The following is a 17825-nucleotide window of genomic DNA, read 5'->3' as shown; positions in this document are numbered from 1 at the left end:
CTATAAATAGACGACGCTGGCAGAAGAAACTCGAGCTGGCAAATGTGCCCTTTGGTCACAGTGAGTTCAAAGGCAATCTCATCATTAAGCCTGAATCTATTCTAGTTGTTAATGAGATGGTAAAATTTAAACATGATATGATGCATTATTTTGTCATTGATTTACATACAAAATTGTGTTTAGAATATAATTTAGAACAGATCTAAGGAAACGTATAGCCTGGAAATCCAGACCCAAATCCGAAAGAACTCGAGGGGCGGCACCAAGCATGCATTTGAAAATCTCACTGCACGCAATTGGATAACACTACAACCAATCACAACAATACACGGGGTGACGTATCCAGAGCCCCATACGCTTAGCTACCAGCGGAGCTAACTGGTATTAGACTCTTGCCGTATCCGGTCGACGAAACAGCAAAAACGTCCTATGCAAAGAAACGATTCGAGCGCCGTCTTCTGTTCCTCTTTTAGATAAAAAGCCAAGTCTAACTCGTTCATTGTAGCGGCCAAAGCAGTTTCAAACAACTGGTGTTCATCCATAGCCATCTTGCAATGTTTACTAATGACTTCGACGTCGCAGCGCTGTCGTCATCTGTTTAACTCGCCTCTGGCCCGCCTATATCAGATAACCCGATGTGATTGGTGCAGCTCAGATAAAAGGGCATAGTTAATGAGCATCATTACTCAATGCCAGAGTGACTCGCTGAGCAAATTCAAATTGTGCTCTCGCGAGAACTCTGGATTTCCAGGGTAGGAAACATATACACTTCATGTGTATAAAAAAGAGGCCAAGCCAAAAACGGCAAAATATTTGGGGTCTTTTAATGCTCAACCATTTTAATCACAAATCACTGGTCAGGAAATTAGCAAGAATTGTACAAATACTGTATATAAAGTAACTTAGCATCTAATAGCCTTTCCTTTTGTTTTCTTTAAATGTTTTAAGCCGTGTGGGTAAACTTGCAAACAGCTTTTTACAGGAAGAAGAGTCAGTGTTGTTCCACTCAATGTTAAACAGTTCATGAGTAGTTGAAGAATGTCTCCCAGTTAGTTTAATGCGAGACCAAATTTTCACGATAAGATTCAAATCTGGACTCTGACCAATGTTCTCAAGCAACTTCTTGGTAGTCTTTGCAATTTGAGTAGGAGTATTGTATTGTTTTGAGAAAAAAAAAAAAAATCTGATCATTCCCCTCATTAGTTTTCTTTAGAAAACTTTTCAATTGTGGAAAGCAAGCCATTCTGCAATATTCGCCTGTACTTTAAAGCATTAAATGACTTTTCACAGTGAAGTAGCTCACCAATACCGGCAGCTAAAAAGGCTCCTCGCACAATGACAGCTCTTCCTCCCTACTTCACTGTGCTAGAGATGCATTTATAATTATATTTCCCAGCAGATTTTCGAAGACGCCGCTCTGGAGCATAGCCATGCAACTCGTGTTTCATTATGATTCATTATTATGACTCCACACTGAACTTCCCATATTCTGCCAAATACTTAATTCTGTCTTTGATGTTTTTCTGAGACAGCAATGACTTTTTAAGTAATGCATTTGCTTAAATTTTGCTAATTTCCTGAGCAATAATTTGAGTTAAGACAATTAAAAGCTTAGTGTTTTTTGTTGACCAGGAGTGTACAAAAATACATATTTGATCTTAAAGATATCTTAAAGAGATCTTATATTCTGTATAAAAACCAACAGAATGCACATGCTTTTAAAAGTTAGATGCTAAATTAAAAGCCCTAGACATCCATATGCATGTATACATTGTGGAAGAAATGTAATATGTTCTATCTGTGTGCATTTTTTAAATTCATAGTAATTAGATTAAGGTAGTAAAATGCACAAAATACATGTGGAGTCCCATGATTCTCTGCTACATTGATGGATCAAAGAACTGTTAATAACCCTTATGAATGTATGTATATGCATGACCTTGTATATGTGACTTGACAAAAAGTAATGTGTGATTGAATTTATGACCGAGACAGAGGGGCTCCACTCAAAGGTAGCAGGATAAGATGGCTAAGAAGTATCTTTATTTGTCCTAACGAAGTGTTAGTTATGGCTAAGAAGTATCTTCATTTGTCCTAGAGAAATAACCTTGGGGGAGTAGGGACTATAAAGAAGGAAGGATGCCCGTCTCTTATGGTCACACCCTGCAGGCACTTTGTATGACTGTATGATTGCTGACCTTTCCTTGCAAGGGAATAATTCATCTTTAAAAGACAATTGTTACATGTTTGTCTCTTATTCAGTAATAGAAAATTGTTTGCCATAACAATTTGGCGTTGTCGGCAGGATTCCTTGGATGTGCCTCTTGGACCCGAGAGCGGACGGTGACTGATAATCCTGGACTGCAGTTCCAGCCCTACCTCGTAAACTAGAGAGGGCCCAAGAGGGACACCACTGGAATCATCAAAAGAACTGAAGTGGCGTAAGCTGAGACTGGTAAGAGACAAAGTCTAAATTGTTAGATTTCAAAGTGCAGATTAAACACGTGCAGCCTTTGAACTGGGTGACTTAAAGATATTCAGAAAATATGTAGGCTAAATACAGTATAGCTTTATTGTACAAAACCAAAGTCAACACACAAAATTGAAACCTAGAGATTATGCAGATAATGGGTACAATAAAATCAGACAATTTGAAGTCAAATGAAAAATTATTGTTGAAGCCAGTAAATGTTCTGCTATATAGGCTTTAAGCTTGAATGTACTGTCTGGCAGGCCTTTAAAGGGGATGAGTTTGAGTTTTTCTGTACTAAACATTCAAAAAATTTATCTGAGAAGTCATTCCCTTCAGAGTATTGTCACTAAAAACATTAAAGCTAAATATATATATATTTTTAAAAGAACATCTAAACTAGTTGACTAGTAAGCAACTAGAACTCAGATCACAAACTTTTGTTCTGACGTGATTCTACATCCACTCCACTAGGTGTCAGTATAAAGTATGTCAATATGTCTGATGATTCATAAGCCGAAATTAATTAGTACACTTTAAATGTTTATAGTTGACTCTACAGACAACATGATATGCTATTCGCAATCTATTTTAAGGTAACAAAAAATGAGTAAAACAGGAAAAAAATGACACACTGTACTTTATTTAATCCAACAGAAATTAATTGGATTATGAAAGTGGGCATTATAGTACAGTATACACCAGAATGGTGACTGGTGGATGGAGGAGAAAGGTTGCTAAGTAAAAAGAGAATTCATGATTCGTCAGTTAAATGTACAATATGTGACCACCCTCTAGTGGTTAAAAAATAAAACTGCATGCATTTTGAGGAAGAAATTTGTTATGCTTGTGCTTCGGCTCTGCGTGACTGTGCGGATGAATGTGGTAATCCTGCTAATAAAGAGGCTTAGAGATAAAACCAGTTTCAATTGCAAAGATCTCAATCTGACTAGCTAACGTATAGCTTTACCTATTAATAGACACAATATTTCCTTGAAAATAAATTCCAGCACAGAGCTACAATAACCCATAATGAAATGACCCTTCACAATAGACAATGAACTCTGTCAGAGAACTACATATGGTAATTTTTTCTGTTCAATAAAATACCTTACTCGCCTGTTGAGTAATAAAAACACCATCTCCACATTGCTTTTACAACATTTCGAATCCCTCAGTTCTTGCCATCCCTGAAAAGCTAAGTCAATGTTGATTCATGTTTTATTACGAGCTCTGTCGCATTCCTGTTTTGCCAGCAGACTCTCCTCTGTTCGACACCTTTCTTTAAACGGGTGATTCTCCGGAGGTTTCTCGCTCGTTGACAACTAACCTATGCTACTCAAAGTAGCCGGAGCAGCTTTTCTCTATTTATGGATATGACGAACACGCACGAGTGAGTGACGCAATTTCCTGCTAAAAACATCCTCATAGGTCAAAAATAAAAACACTTATAATAGGCTTACCATAGTTTTGGAAGAAGGATTGATGACATATTGACTAATTATTTACATTTTGTTCATTTAAAAAATTGTGTTATAGTGTACCTTAAAAAAGTAAAGTCATTTTAGAGGTGGAGAAAAGTATTGGATATAAAGGAATACAAACTTTAAAAAATTGGAAATAATGTACAAAAATCTATTGTTCAATAAGACCAGGAATGTTGGAACGTGCATCAAGAAAGTAATCAATTTTGCTATTGATTTAGGTGACACAAGAATAGATTTTTAAAAAAAAGTTGTAAGCTGTCTTGTTGGCAGTCATCCAGCATTCCTTTGCTGCAGAAAGAAAGGGTCAAAGGGAATGTCTGAGAGAAACATTTGGTTTAAAAAGCTTATATATCTCTATAAAGATGCAGAGCGGGATCCTCGAGGGGATATGCCTCAGGTACATATTAAATTTAAAACTCCATCAGTTTTAGTGCAGCTATTCTCTGCCAACTCAGAAATGCCACTGGAGCATGACTGTGCACTTCAGCTATTATTTTCGTCCCCACAGGAGACCGTCTGCCCGGCTGCCATCTAAGGACTGGTAAATCTTGTTTTTACATCATATTTCTGCACTTTATAAACAGCACTATGCACTTTGTTTTGACTGCTGTGATGTTGGTGACACATCTAACCTCAAGGTCAGATCTTAATGCTGACCACCAGTTTATTTTATTAAATGATGATTTTTTTTTTAGCAATGTATAAAATCACATAAAATAATGAATTATACATAAACTACTATTCAGATTGTATTTATTAAAAATAAATACTGTGAAATATTACAATTTAAATAACTTTTCTATTTAAAAATTCCTTCAGAAATCAATATAATATGCTGATTTGGTAACATTTCTTATTATCATCAATGTTGAAAACAGCAGTGCTTTGAATTTATTTATTTTTTTCAGAATTCTTGGAGAAAGTTCAAAACAACAGCATTTAATAGAAACAGAAATCTTTCGTAAAATTATAAATGTCTTTACTGTCCCTTTTGATCAATTTAATGTTTCGATTTTTTTTTTTTTGATTATTTGGGATATTTTCATTAAAATTATATGCCATTACAAAACTGACAAAAAACTTATGAATATGATGATTGCAATGATTTTCATAAAAAGACAAGGATTATGACTTACATTCATATTGAAACATTTTGGTTTACTGCTGTTCATTTTCCTCACCCACAGTTCAAACACTGTGTGCATGATGATATAAAATCATGTGATTTTTATCAGAGCTGATAATACTGGTATTTTACATGGTTCATAATCAAACAACGCTGGTACTTCATCAGAAACATAAATGAACACCGTAAATCTGCTACACTTTCCCTCCAGTGGAGGGCACATATGTTCTGTAGTTTTATGGTCTTCATCAATCCCAAAGTTCGTGTCATTTAATGAAAGTACTTCTAGACCAGAGCCTGTTTCCTGAGAGCGAAGGTCTGGCAAGATTGATTCAGCTCCCCGATATTTATAATTCAGTAAACGAGAAAACTGTACCCATATACTGTATTTTTACACACAATATCTTTCTTCTTGGCATTTCCTAATTACATTTCTTTCCCATGACAGATCTGCAGATCAATATTCTCTCTCGCTATAGAAATAAGAAACAAATGCTGTGAAATTTCAGACAAGAGGACGTGATTACAATTATTATGACCTGACTGCAATATACACATTTGGAAAAGTGCATGCGAAGTCTAAACCGAACCGAAAGACCTGTCCGGATCAACTTGGCATTCGTATACCGTAGCCGATGTGAGTTGTTTGGTCAAAGTCACGCAGAAATGCAGTGAATGAATGATATGAGATGTAGGAGATGTAGTATAGAGCTGAGAAAGCAGAGGGGAATGTGATTGGATAAGCACTCCAGAGAACTTACGTAGTGTGTGCGAGGTCCTGAGGTCTTTCCGCTGCCTCTGGGAACACGGGATGAGGAGGCTCTCCCATCGGCATGCAGCCCAGAGATTTACTGATGGCATGGCTGAGCTTCTTTGCTGGAGACTTCTGTAAAACGAGCGGGAACAAAAAAAAATACTAAAGACAACCAAAAAATGATATAATAAAATAATAATTTCTGACTCGGTCTGTGAAAAGAAGCCACATCAGTTCACAGACGGAAGTTATTTCAATCATTCGACTGATGCTAGAACGTGATTTTGGAGTAAAATATGCCGTTATTTTCATAATTTGTAATTTGCCGCTGTGCTAAGCTAAAATGGTTAGCATTTTAGTCTCCTCTAAATGAAATCACATAGCATGAAAATCTTGCTATGTGTTCACCCAAAAATGAACATTATTCTGCCATTATTTACTCACCCTCATGTTGTTCCAAACCTGTGTGAATTTCTTTCTTCTGTTGAACATTCAAGATAATAACCAAAGTCCGTAACCAAACAGTTGTGGGGCCCATTGACTTCCATAGTATTATTTTTTTTTTTTTTCTACTATGAAGTCAATAGGGACCAGAAACTGTTTAGTTACGCATATTCTTCAAAATATTTTATTTTGTGTTCAACAGAGGAAAGAAATCCATACAGGTTTGGAACAACATGAGGGTGAGTAAATGATGAACTTGGGTGAACTATCCCTTTAATTAATTCTGACGATATAACAACAAGCTGCCAAATGTTTTCTTTCAAATGAGTCTACAGTGTTTGAAGTTCAAAGCCTTCATGAACTATGTATTTTAATTTGGATATGCCATTTCTTGGATTTGGGTTCCAAATGAGGATGCAAGTTAACAGGTTAAGGTATTAGTTGTGTTGTTAAAGCTTATTTAAATACTGTTGAACTTGACAGTATTTTCTCTCTCCTGTTTTTTTTTTTTTAGGCAGTGTCAAAGCCGACCAGAGAAAGCCAGAGAAATCCCCAATTATTGTATGCAATGGTGTGATTCACTGGCTAAAAAAAGAAAATAAACAAAGTAAAGATGAATTTGACAGATTTTTCAAGGTTTCTATAGATATCGCGATATATTGTTACCTTGAATTCTTTTGGCCACGATAACTGTGGTGTGAAAAATCTGATATCATGACAGCCCAGTTACATACAGTACTGTATATTTCTGAAAAAAATAATCGAATGGAATCCAATTATATGTAGTTTGGTGGCATAAAAGGGGAATTAATACATATTTGATCTGTTCATAAAAAGTCGCAGACTTACTTCCCATGTGAAGCTGGAACATTTGATATAATTTAATGTAGAAATATATTTTTTATTTATTTCATATAAGTTAATGAAAAATTCTCTTTGATTCAGCAAAATCCTTGTTCTGTGGTTAGAAAAAAAATCTTTATCGGAGTGGAAATAACGAGGGAGGGGGAAACTCTTATAATTGGATTTGGGAGGCAGTGCAAATCGTTTCCCAAGCTGTAATTTCCAGCAGTGTGACTGAGCTTTGGAACAACGCTTGAGTATTAAAAATGTAATCTATATAACTCATTGGCTTAAAAACATGAACCCCCTTGAAATCCTGAATTAGAGAAGAATGACGTTTAACAGAAAACAAAATACTTGCTGCTCATCCATCCCTGATTCAAGGCCAAACAATTTTTCAATAAACAAATAAACTAACGTTTGGGGTCAGAAAGATTTTTCAAAAATAAATTCATACTTTTAACTGATTCAGCTAGGACATTTATAATGTTAGAAAAGATTTCAATTTTTAAAAACTGCTGTTTTCTTCAACTTTCTATTAATCAAAGGATCCTGAAAATAAATGTATCACTGTATCCACAAAATTATTAAGCAGCACAACTGTTTTCTACATTGATAATAATAAGAAATGTTGCTTGAGCAGTAAATCAACATATTAGAATGATTTCTGAAGGATCATGTGACACTGAAGACTGGAGTAATGATGCTGAAAATTCAGCTTTGATCACAGGAATACATTACATTTTAAAACATAATCAAATAGAAAAGTTATTTTAAACTTTACTGTTTTTACTGTATGCTTGATCAGATGTAGACTTATTTCAAAAACATAAAAAAATCTTACTAACCCCAAACTTATGAACGGTAGTATAAATCATGTTCATTCATTGCCCTTTTGTGCAGTTATAAGCTATTCAAAAATACCTGTGCTTTTTAGAGAACATCAATGAATGTAAAGCTTGGTATTTTACAGGAATAGAAAAATTTTCATAATTTATTCACCCCGATATTATTCCAAACCTGTATTATTTTCTTTATTCAATAAAGTCAAACCTTCCATCTCTCCTTTAGAAATGTAAAACATAAATTTGACCTTTTCTGTGTATTCTTAAAGACTATGGGCCTGATTTATTAAACAGGGCAAATTAGCATGAAAGCCTATTCCAAAAAAACGCTGATGGGAGTTGAAAGTTCCTGCGTGTGATCTACTGACGACGCACACATTAAAGAACACAGACACAGCCGGATCATTCCCATAATGACCAACGCAATCTACCATGAGGAGTGCAAATTAGCATCTGTTTTAAGACATGCTTTTTTTGGCCGTTAAATAATGGCGCAAATACCAGTAAATTGACGGGCGCAAACCTAAGTAAATCGCATTGCGTGATTCATTAAAATACTCTCCTCCCATAAATATTGTGTCTTAAAGGGAAACTCCTACAAATGCATATGCAATAAGTTCAGCCACAAAAATAACTGTATCCACGCCTTTTCACTGCGTGTCTTTAGTAAATCTTGACAGTAGTTTTTTTAAATGCCAAAAGAGGGTTTGCGCTGGCTCAAGCTGTTAGTAAATCTGCCATTATATAAAATGTGCTAACATTAGTTAGTTATTTGTTTGAGTTATTCAGTGTTTTAAGCAAAATAGACAAATATAAAGTCTAATTATGTGTCCAGAAATTACAGTTTCAGCCAATAATTTTCCTTGGAGCACTATGCTGAACCTAAGACGGCTTCTGTGATTAATGACTTCAATTTTGTCCTATTCCTCTAACAAAACCATTTTCCACTATGAATATAGAGTATTATAATTATGTACCGTTATGGACCGTTTATTGTAACTTTAGAGCAATATAAATCACCATTCACTTTCATTATAAGCCAAAGAACAGCTTGGTTAATATGCATAACATCTATTTTTTGTGTGTGTTTCATGGAAGAAAGAAAATAATGACATGAGGGTGAGTAACGACGGCTGAATTTCCATTTTTGGGTGAACTATCCCTTGAAAGTGACGGTACGTACCCATGAGGAGTGCTCCTTCATCTGGTGCTGGTTGCTATGAGGGCCGCTGGCATGACCACGCCAGAAACAGCTCTGACAAAGCTGGTAGCCATGGCACTGCTGGCAGCGGTACCGGAAACCCATCATGCTCTCACTCCGGCAATACGAACATTCCACTGGATGGAAGACTGTGGGACACCAGCACAAAGGGTTTCAGGCATTCGCAAACCTTGTTTTAGTCATATTTTGTGAGTGAGGTGTCCAGACGTAGTGGGCGATGGGAAATAAGTTATTAAAAACCCACATACAATCTCACAACCCTTCAATCGCAGCGGCAGCACGTACCATTCTCTACATTAGCGAGTCGGTGCATGAGAGGTAGCCATACAAGGTACTGCGGGGGTGGATCTGCCATCAACACATCCAAAAACGTATTCAGCAAGATCTTCTTCTGGCAAAGCACAGATAAGACACTCTCAGCGAAAGCCTCTAAGTCTTCCAGACAGGTTGAATGAGATCCCGATCGTTTTAAAGGGACTCTAGCTGTTATTTGAAGCAGATTAGTGTACTCACCTGCTGAGGGAAGCATGTTCTCACAGAGTGCTCGGTGTAGCCAAACGAAGGCCCCTCGAACACTGCCGTGGGGAGCTTCAGCACTTCCCTCAGGAACTGGTCAAATTTGGCATAGACCATCACCCCATTGGAGTCTGATATTTGGGAAAATATATCTGAAAGAGAAAGAAGTGATTTTAAGTTATGCTATGTTGTGGATAATTATTTATAACCATTAATTAAAAAAAAATTAAAAATCCAAAAGGTCCATGAAAGTGAAAACTTGTGTGGGGAAAAATGCATTATTATTTCACACTAAAAATTTCCAAGATAATATAATATGATGAAACAGCACTTTTGTACTGGTGTGATTTCATCAAACAAAGCGCACCATTTTGAACAGAACTGCATATACAGCTAAAATAACTGGTGGGATGAAAATAAATCTTTTTTATTTTAAATTAGTGATAAGGTGCCTTTTAATACCTTTAATGAGTATTCAGCAAACATTTAAGGCGATAGGTCACCCAAAAATCATAATTTAAGTTGTTCCAAACCTGTATGAGTTTCTTTCTTCTGCTTAAAACAAAATAAAATATTTTGAAGAATGTCAGTAATCAAACAGTTTTTTTTTTTTTTTTTCATACTATGAAAGTCAATGGGGACAATCAACTGTTTGGTTAACCATATTCTTCAAAATATCTTCTTTTGTGTTCAGCAGAAGAAAGAAATTCATACATGTTTTGGAACAACTTGAGGGTGAGTAAATGATGACAACATTTTAATTTTAGGGTGAACTATCCCTAGATTCTTTGGGGAATTTAATGTTAGGTTCAGTACACATCATGTACAAAAGAGGGAGCCAAACTCTCAGTGAAACGTCTTGCATAAAAGCCCTTGTGTATAATTTTAAATTAAAAGTTTGTGTATATGCCCCCAAAATAGACTTATTTTATATCAAATCTCTTTTAATAAACTTAGTCTATAAAATTGAGTAATACTGACAGTTTAGTAGAAAGAAATGTAGCAACTTAGCAATTTAACTACCTGAATACATTCAATGCTAATCAATAACATGATGTACAGCATATGAATGCACAGAAAATATCCATAGTGTCTTTGTAAAATTATTACTTTTGAATAGCTGTATAAAAAGGCATGATACTCACAACGTAATTTGTCCAGTATTTTACCGCCACACATTGTAGCTAGCATTGCCTTCATAGCAAACACTGTGAGTTTCCCATGGCCTTCACTGAAACAAAAACAACACATTATCAGAAGACATTCTGTTATAACAATTCAAAGCCATGGGGTTCTTTAAATTCCAGTCAATGTTTGGACTACACCAATCTTCATACTCTTTATATACAATCTTTTGGAAAAATGTGTGCAAACATATCATGTTTGACTACATGTTAATAGTGTTAGAACAGGCCCACAACACCACGGCCAAACACCTTATTGGTACTTTTCAGTCCAGTGTTGGGAAGTAAGTAGCCTAACTGAAAGTAGCAATGCTACAAACTTAACTACATTTTTCTGTAGCTAAACAGCAGCTCTTTTTGTTTATTGTGTAGCTTTTTCAGTTGCTAGCTACTTTTTTCAACAGCATGACAAAAAGCTCCATCGCCCTTTTTGTCACATCACGCGCGCACACAGCTTTATAACCAAGCAAGCTAAAATGTCCTCTAGCTGATTTGTAGTGTTGAAAAGTCTGATTCAGTGAATTGGTTCGTTTGAATGATTCATGTAAATGAACCGGTTCAAAAACGACTCACTAATTCATTTGAGTCCACTTTTTTTGTCATAAAAAAAAAAAAAAAAATTACTGTTTGTCCGTTTTTAACTTTAGTATGCTTAGTGTAAATAAAAAAAAATAAAAAAAATGTAATACTGTCAACCCTGATTGAGATAATTTAATAACACTGTTAAATGTAATCTTGCAAATGTGAAAATGATTATCCAAATATCCACTTTTCATACTGTACATTATAATGTTGCACCATTAACAATGATTGATTTTTGATTTTAGTGTTTTATTTTTATTTATAGTAGAAAGCCCCTCACATGACATGAAGAGGAAATAAAAACAAGATATTGTGCTGAACAAAAGTAAATGTGACCAGATCTTTTACATTTTACCATAATGAGGTGCAATATCTTAGTAAGTAACATAATTAAGCTATCTACCTTTTTGAGCAGCCTTTACGTCGGAAGCGTGTTAACGGTGCCTTAAAATGCTGCCTCCGTAGGCGGCTCACTATGATTTGGAAAAGAGCATATGCCTTCCAAACATTCACTCTTGTCACGATGCATATGACTCACAGTCCATCAGGTTTGGAGGGACATACTGCCACAAGGGACCCCCTGAGAGAAAAACAAATCTCCCTCACTGACAACACACCTGTCATAAGTGGCCACGATGAAGTTTAGCAGCAGGCCGATGGACTGCTCCACGTTTATCTGGTGGGTGGTGGGCAGCCTCTTGTTGAGCTGGTAGAAGATGGAGGACAAAATGGTCTCCAGGCGTGACACATTAATCTCTGCGTTATGGTCTAATGTGCTCAACCCATTGTCACGGAAAGCTTCGATCATGTTCCACACGTCCACCAAGTGAACTACGACCGGAAAAGTACACAAATGAGATGATGAAAAACAAGATTTTTTATTTTTTTTTCACATAGTAGAACAAATGTACTTGATATACAACCAAAGTGACTTCATACATCACAAAATACATAAATATGGCATTTTAAAGTAAAGAGAACTTGTAAAAGGGACTTACGGTTGCATCGTTTCTGAACAAATCGTAGCTTACATGCCGTCCTATATGTTGAGAGGCGAATTACATCAAAGTTTTGTGCCCCTGGGGAAAATTGCATGCATCAGTATTGTCACTTTCAGAAGTCCCTTGTTCAAATTATAAATCTGACATTATTTACTCATCCTCTTGTTGTTCCAAACTGTATGACTTTCTTTCTTCCAAGGAACATAACAATAAAGTAAACAAGGATCCAGGCTGTCAAGCTCCAAAATGACAAAAATCCACCACCTGTCACATTAGCCAATTCTTGGCAAAATTTTGTCGGCAAACAAAGAGCCAATAGCTTCATGGGCAGTGCTCTGACATATATAGCACAGCTGTGATTCTGGCGACCCACATTCAATTCCCAGCTCGAGGTCTTTTGCCGATCCCGTACCCTTCTCTCTACCCCGTACTTTCCTGTCTGATCTCTACACTGTCCTATCCAATAAAGGCATAAAAAAGGCCAAAGGGATAGTTCACCCAAAAGTGAAAATTCATTAATTACTCACCCTCATGTCGTTTCAAACCCGTAAGACTTTTGTTCATTCCTTCCATTGACAGCTACGCAACTACTATGGACACTTCAAAAAGTTTATAAAGAGATCGTAAAACTAATCTATATGAATTGAATGGTTTGGTCAAAATTTTCTGAAGAGACACGATCGCTTTATGATGAACAGATTGAATATAGGCTTTTATTCACATATAAACATTCATCAACTCGCATATCAGTTGTGGTAAACGGAAGCTTCAGCATGTTTGCTTGACGTGCGAGAACCAATGAGGTTCATTCTTGTGTTATGCAGCACGTTTGAGCTTCAACAAGAACCAATAAGATTCATTCTCGTGTTACGCAACACGTTTGAGCTTCAGCAAGAACCAATGAGGTTCATTCTCGTTACGCAACACATTTGAACTTCCGCAAGAACCAATGAGGTTCATTCTCGTTACGCGACACATTTGAGCTTCAGCAAGAACCAATGAGGTTCATTCTTGTGTTATGCAGCACGTTTGAGCTTCAGCAAGAACCAATGAGGTTCATTCTCGTTACGCAACACTTTTGAACTTCCGCAAGAACCAATGAGGTTCATTCTCGTTACGCAACACATTTGAACTTCCGCAAGAACCAATGAGGTTCATTCTCGTGTTACGCAGCAGTTTGAGCTTCAGCAAGAACCAATGAGGTTCATTCTCGTGTAACGCAACGCGTTTGAGCTTCAGCAAGAACCAATGAGGTTCATTCTTGTGTTATGCAGCGCATTTGAGCTTCAGCAAGAACCAATGAGGTTCATTCTCGTGTTACGCAGCAGTTTGAGCTTCAGCAAGAACCAATGAGGTTCATTCTCGTGTAATGCAACACGTTTGAGCTTCAGCAAGAACCAATGAGGTTCATTCTCGTGTTACGCAACACGTTTGAGCTTCAGCAAGAACCAATGAGGTTCATTCTTGTGTTATGCAGCGCATTTGAGCTTCAGCAAGAACCAATGAGGTTCATTCTCGTGTAAAGCAACACGTTTGAGCTTCAGCAAGAACCAATGAGGTTCATTCTTGTGTAATGCAACACGTTTGAGCTTCAGCAAGAACCAATGAGGTTCATTCTCGTGTAATGAAACACGTTTGAGCTTCAGCAAGAACCAATGAGGTTCATTCTCGTGTAACGCAACACGTTTGAGCTTCAGCAAGAACCAATGAGGTTCATTCTTGAGTTCCACAGCACGTTTGAGCTTCAGCAAGAACCAATGAGGTTCATTCTTGAGTTCCGCAGCACGTTTGAGCTTCAGCAAGAACCAATGAGGTTCATTCTTGTGTTATGCAACACGTTTGAGCTTCAGCAAGAACCAATGAGGTTCATTCTTGAGTTCCGCAGCACGTTTGAGCTTCAGCAAGAACCGTAAATAACATAAGAACCATAAATAACATTCAAATAACAAAAATAACATTCTTGTGTTATGCAGCACATTTGAGCTTCAGCAAGTACCAATGAGGTTCATTCTCGTGTCACGCAGCACATTTGAGCTTCAGCAAGAACCGTAAATAACATAAGAACCGTAAATAACATTCAAATAACAAAAATAACATTCTTGTGTTATGCAGCACATTTGAGCTTCAGCAAGAACCAATGAAGTTCATTCTTGTGTTATGCAGCGCATTTGAGTTTCAGCAAGAACCAATGAGGTTCATTCTCGTGTTACGCAGTGCGTTTGTGCTTCAGCAAGAACCAATGATGTTCATTCTCGTGTTACACAGCACGTTTGAGCCTCTACATTAAGAACCAATGAGGTTCAGTCTCGTGTTACGCAGTGCTGAGTAAGAGGTTTGTTTTTGCACATCAAGCAGGTTCGGTTGAGCTTCTGTTTATGTTCACCGATCAATGTTTAAATGTGAATAAAAGCCTTAATTAAATCTGTTCATAATATAAAGTGATCGAGTCTCTTCAGAAAATATGGGCTAAGCCTCTTTTTAAAGTGTCGAAGTCTTAGTTGCCTAGAGACTGTCTGGAGAGTTCAATGGAGGGACAGAAAGCTCTCAGATTTCATAAAAAATATCTTCATTTGTGTTTCGAAGATGTTACTGGTGCGATTGCTCTGTTAGTGCGGTTCATTTGAATAAGCGTGAACACTGCCATCCAAACCCTGGTGAGCACCAAACAAGCGGACCGAGCCCCCTGAAAACATGGGTCTCAGTCACCTTGCAAACGAACTCTGGTGCGGTTCGACTAAATGATAGAATTTTATTTTGGGGAGATCTATCTTTTCAGAAATGTGTATTCTATGATATGCACAAAAATACTCTCGTACTTTGTTAATATATACAGTAAAGCAGCTATGTAATATTTGTACTGCATAGTTTTAATTTGTCCATCAACCTGGTTCTGGTGTTTTCTCAAAATCAGTTTTTCCTTCCAACCAGAGACGAAGATTGTGCCAGTCTATTGCCCTGTGGCAGTGAAGGGTGAATAGGATTCGACAAGGCCTCTGTGTATGCGTGTGTGGTGAATTGTGCAGGAAATGTTGTTAACTCTGAAAGCAACTCACTCATCTCCATGAAGAGCTGTCTCTTCTCCACCATGGACTTGCTGCTTTTACTTCCCTCTTCAATCATTCTACACAACACAAACAGTCCATTTAATACCACAGCTTAACCACGGCCTCATTACGAACACTCACACTAACAAAAAAAATCACAAGATAGCATTTGAATATGTGCCTGCAAATATTTTAAATGTATTTCATAAATAATTTACAAAGAAATGTCAATGTAGCAATTAGCAATGTACAGCTAAAAAGAAACAACAGCAATACAGCTATTAAATTAATAGTTTTAATCAAGGCTTTAAGCAAGACTCAATCTATATTCCACATTCATATTCCTGGATCAACATTCCAATCAACCAATCAGCTCAAATTCTATGGCTTTTTATAGCATGACAGTTTGCATATGAACTAAGTGTTATTTGTATTTATTGTTGAGCTAATTATTCATTTAACCAACGTTTAAGTCGTTAACTTTACTGCTTCGAAATACATGCTGTTGATTAAAACACTTAGAATAATTTAGTTACTGTAAGAATAAAAACAACATTATAGCTATAACACAAAATAATTTCATAACCACAGTGAAGCCTACATGACGAATTAAGTTGTGTGCACATGCCTTACAAAGCATAAATCTGTATCCACTACAATTATTTTGACATTTGTAATACAAAATGTTGAGGTGTCTCGTCCGTCAGCTGATATTCGCTACTGTAATGAAGATGAACGTAACTTTTAATAAGCAGGGGAAAGTCCCAGCTTTAAACAAATAACCATTTAAATGTTTAGGACGTTTGCGTTGTATGAATATACAGGGAGATCTCAGATATAAAAACGCTGACTCTTTAGGTAATGTTTTCTCATTAAAATCAGATGATTTCCAATTAATTCAATAGAATGTGAGGGAATACAGTGGCTTAACTTTTTTTTATGACGCCATGAGCAACCCAGCTCTCTATATAGATCAGTGGTTAGCACTAAATTTTCAGATAGGAATGTTGTTCGGACAGGAACATGTTTTAACTTGGCAAAATCACGGTGACTGACTGGCTTTAGCAAACTCATGCATTTCTTCAGTCCATGGAAACTCCTGAACACTCTATTACTCACCTGTCAGGTTGGCTGGGACTCAGAGAAGGTGATGCAAAGGAACCAGGAAGCTCCTACATAAGGAAAAACATTTTGATGTTGACATCTGGGGAAATACCCCTCCCCCCAATCCAACCCACACACAGATACAAAAATAAACCCTGGAATAAATCCCCAGTTCACAAAAGGGCATTTGAGTTCTCTTGCTCTATGCAAGTGCTGATTATGTATGACAATAGTGTCTGTACAGGCTGCATCCTGAGAGCTAATGAAACAAGAGCCGCTAAGGAGCCACTTTAGAGACAGGCAGAGAACACATCGGCAATGAAGGAAGAATTCTTACTATAATGACTGTGAAAAGGATTACTATAATATATAATAGATTAGCATTTGCGGTGAATAAAAGTAATGTGCAGAGACAGGAACAACTTAATGACAGTGTGTGTATATACAGTATATAGCTATAATATTTAAGTAATATGCAGTTATTATTGCTCTCAAGTAACTAGTACTTACATCAAGCATTACATCAGCTGTCAAGTCACATTTACTTACTTTTTCCATAAGCGGAAGGGATTTTTTTTTTTTATTCAACTGACTCAACTTGTGAATCGTTTCAACAAAAACATTTGTTCTCATTCATTTACTAATTCAGTGACCATTTGTGCAGGTTACAAGTTGTGTGAGTGATGCATTAATCATTCACTCACCCATTCACAACCTTTTTAAACAAGACTTTTTATAATTAAAAAATGTGTATAATCTACAAAGAGAGTGTTTAAATATAAGCGTTTCTAAAAGTTACAAAAATGCAGATTTATTTTCGCAAAAATGCAGAGCAAAACTGAAATCATGCGATACATTCAGTTCATCCACGATCAAGTTGATTCATAACAAAATGTTTTGTCCTGTTCAGCTGTGAGTCTACAAAACAACGACTGAATTAAGAATAGCATATTTCTATTTTTTATTTTAGGTCTACTATTTCTGCCAAATCTTTATCTATCATATATTTATATACAGAGCTTTTTCAAAGTAATTAGCCACTCAGCATTTACAACATCGATACCATGTGGAAAATCTGCCATTTTATGTATATAAGGCTGCGACGCACAGATCCATTATACTGTTACACATGCGTTTTCTTTTTCAACTATTTATGCTCTCGTAAAACATAACTGACCGTGTTTACGTGAATACTTGCCAAGA

The 17825-nt window shown here is 36.5% G+C and overlaps 1 protein-coding gene across 9 annotated transcripts in view; it reads right to left on the bottom strand.

Moving 5' to 3' along the window:
- dtnbb (dystrobrevin, beta b) overlaps nucleotides 1-17825 on the bottom strand; it is a 45011-nt gene that overhangs the window by 23598 nt on the left and 3588 nt on the right. For 8 of the 9 annotated variants that reach the window (XM_082143268.1, XM_082143272.1, XM_082143264.1 and 5 more), the window contains exons 2-10: nucleotides 16638-16690; nucleotides 15528-15595; nucleotides 12472-12552; nucleotides 12091-12304; nucleotides 10853-10938; nucleotides 9705-9859; nucleotides 9477-9582; nucleotides 9153-9319; nucleotides 5845-5969 (exon numbers count right to left, since the gene is read on the bottom strand). In XM_082143268.1, the coding sequence (XP_081999394.1) occupies nucleotides 5845-5969; nucleotides 9153-9319; nucleotides 9477-9582; nucleotides 9705-9859; nucleotides 10853-10938; nucleotides 12091-12304; nucleotides 12472-12552; nucleotides 15528-15594 (1001 nt within the window). In that variant the 5' untranslated portion in view covers nucleotide 15595; nucleotides 16638-16690. The remainder of the gene's footprint in view (nucleotides 1-5844; nucleotides 5970-9152; nucleotides 9320-9476; nucleotides 9583-9704; nucleotides 9860-10852; nucleotides 10939-12090; nucleotides 12305-12471; nucleotides 12553-15527; nucleotides 15596-16637; nucleotides 16691-17825) is intronic. The other variant, XM_082143266.1, reaches the window with a different exon arrangement.

This window comes from Leuciscus leuciscus (genome assembly GCF_965113295.1).
Source record: "Leuciscus leuciscus genome assembly, chromosome: 17".
Classification (NCBI taxonomy): domain Eukaryota; kingdom Metazoa; phylum Chordata; class Actinopteri; order Cypriniformes; family Leuciscidae; genus Leuciscus; species Leuciscus leuciscus.
Note: the sequence above shows the minus strand (reverse complement) of the source record. Positions and strands in the feature narration are given on the sequence as shown.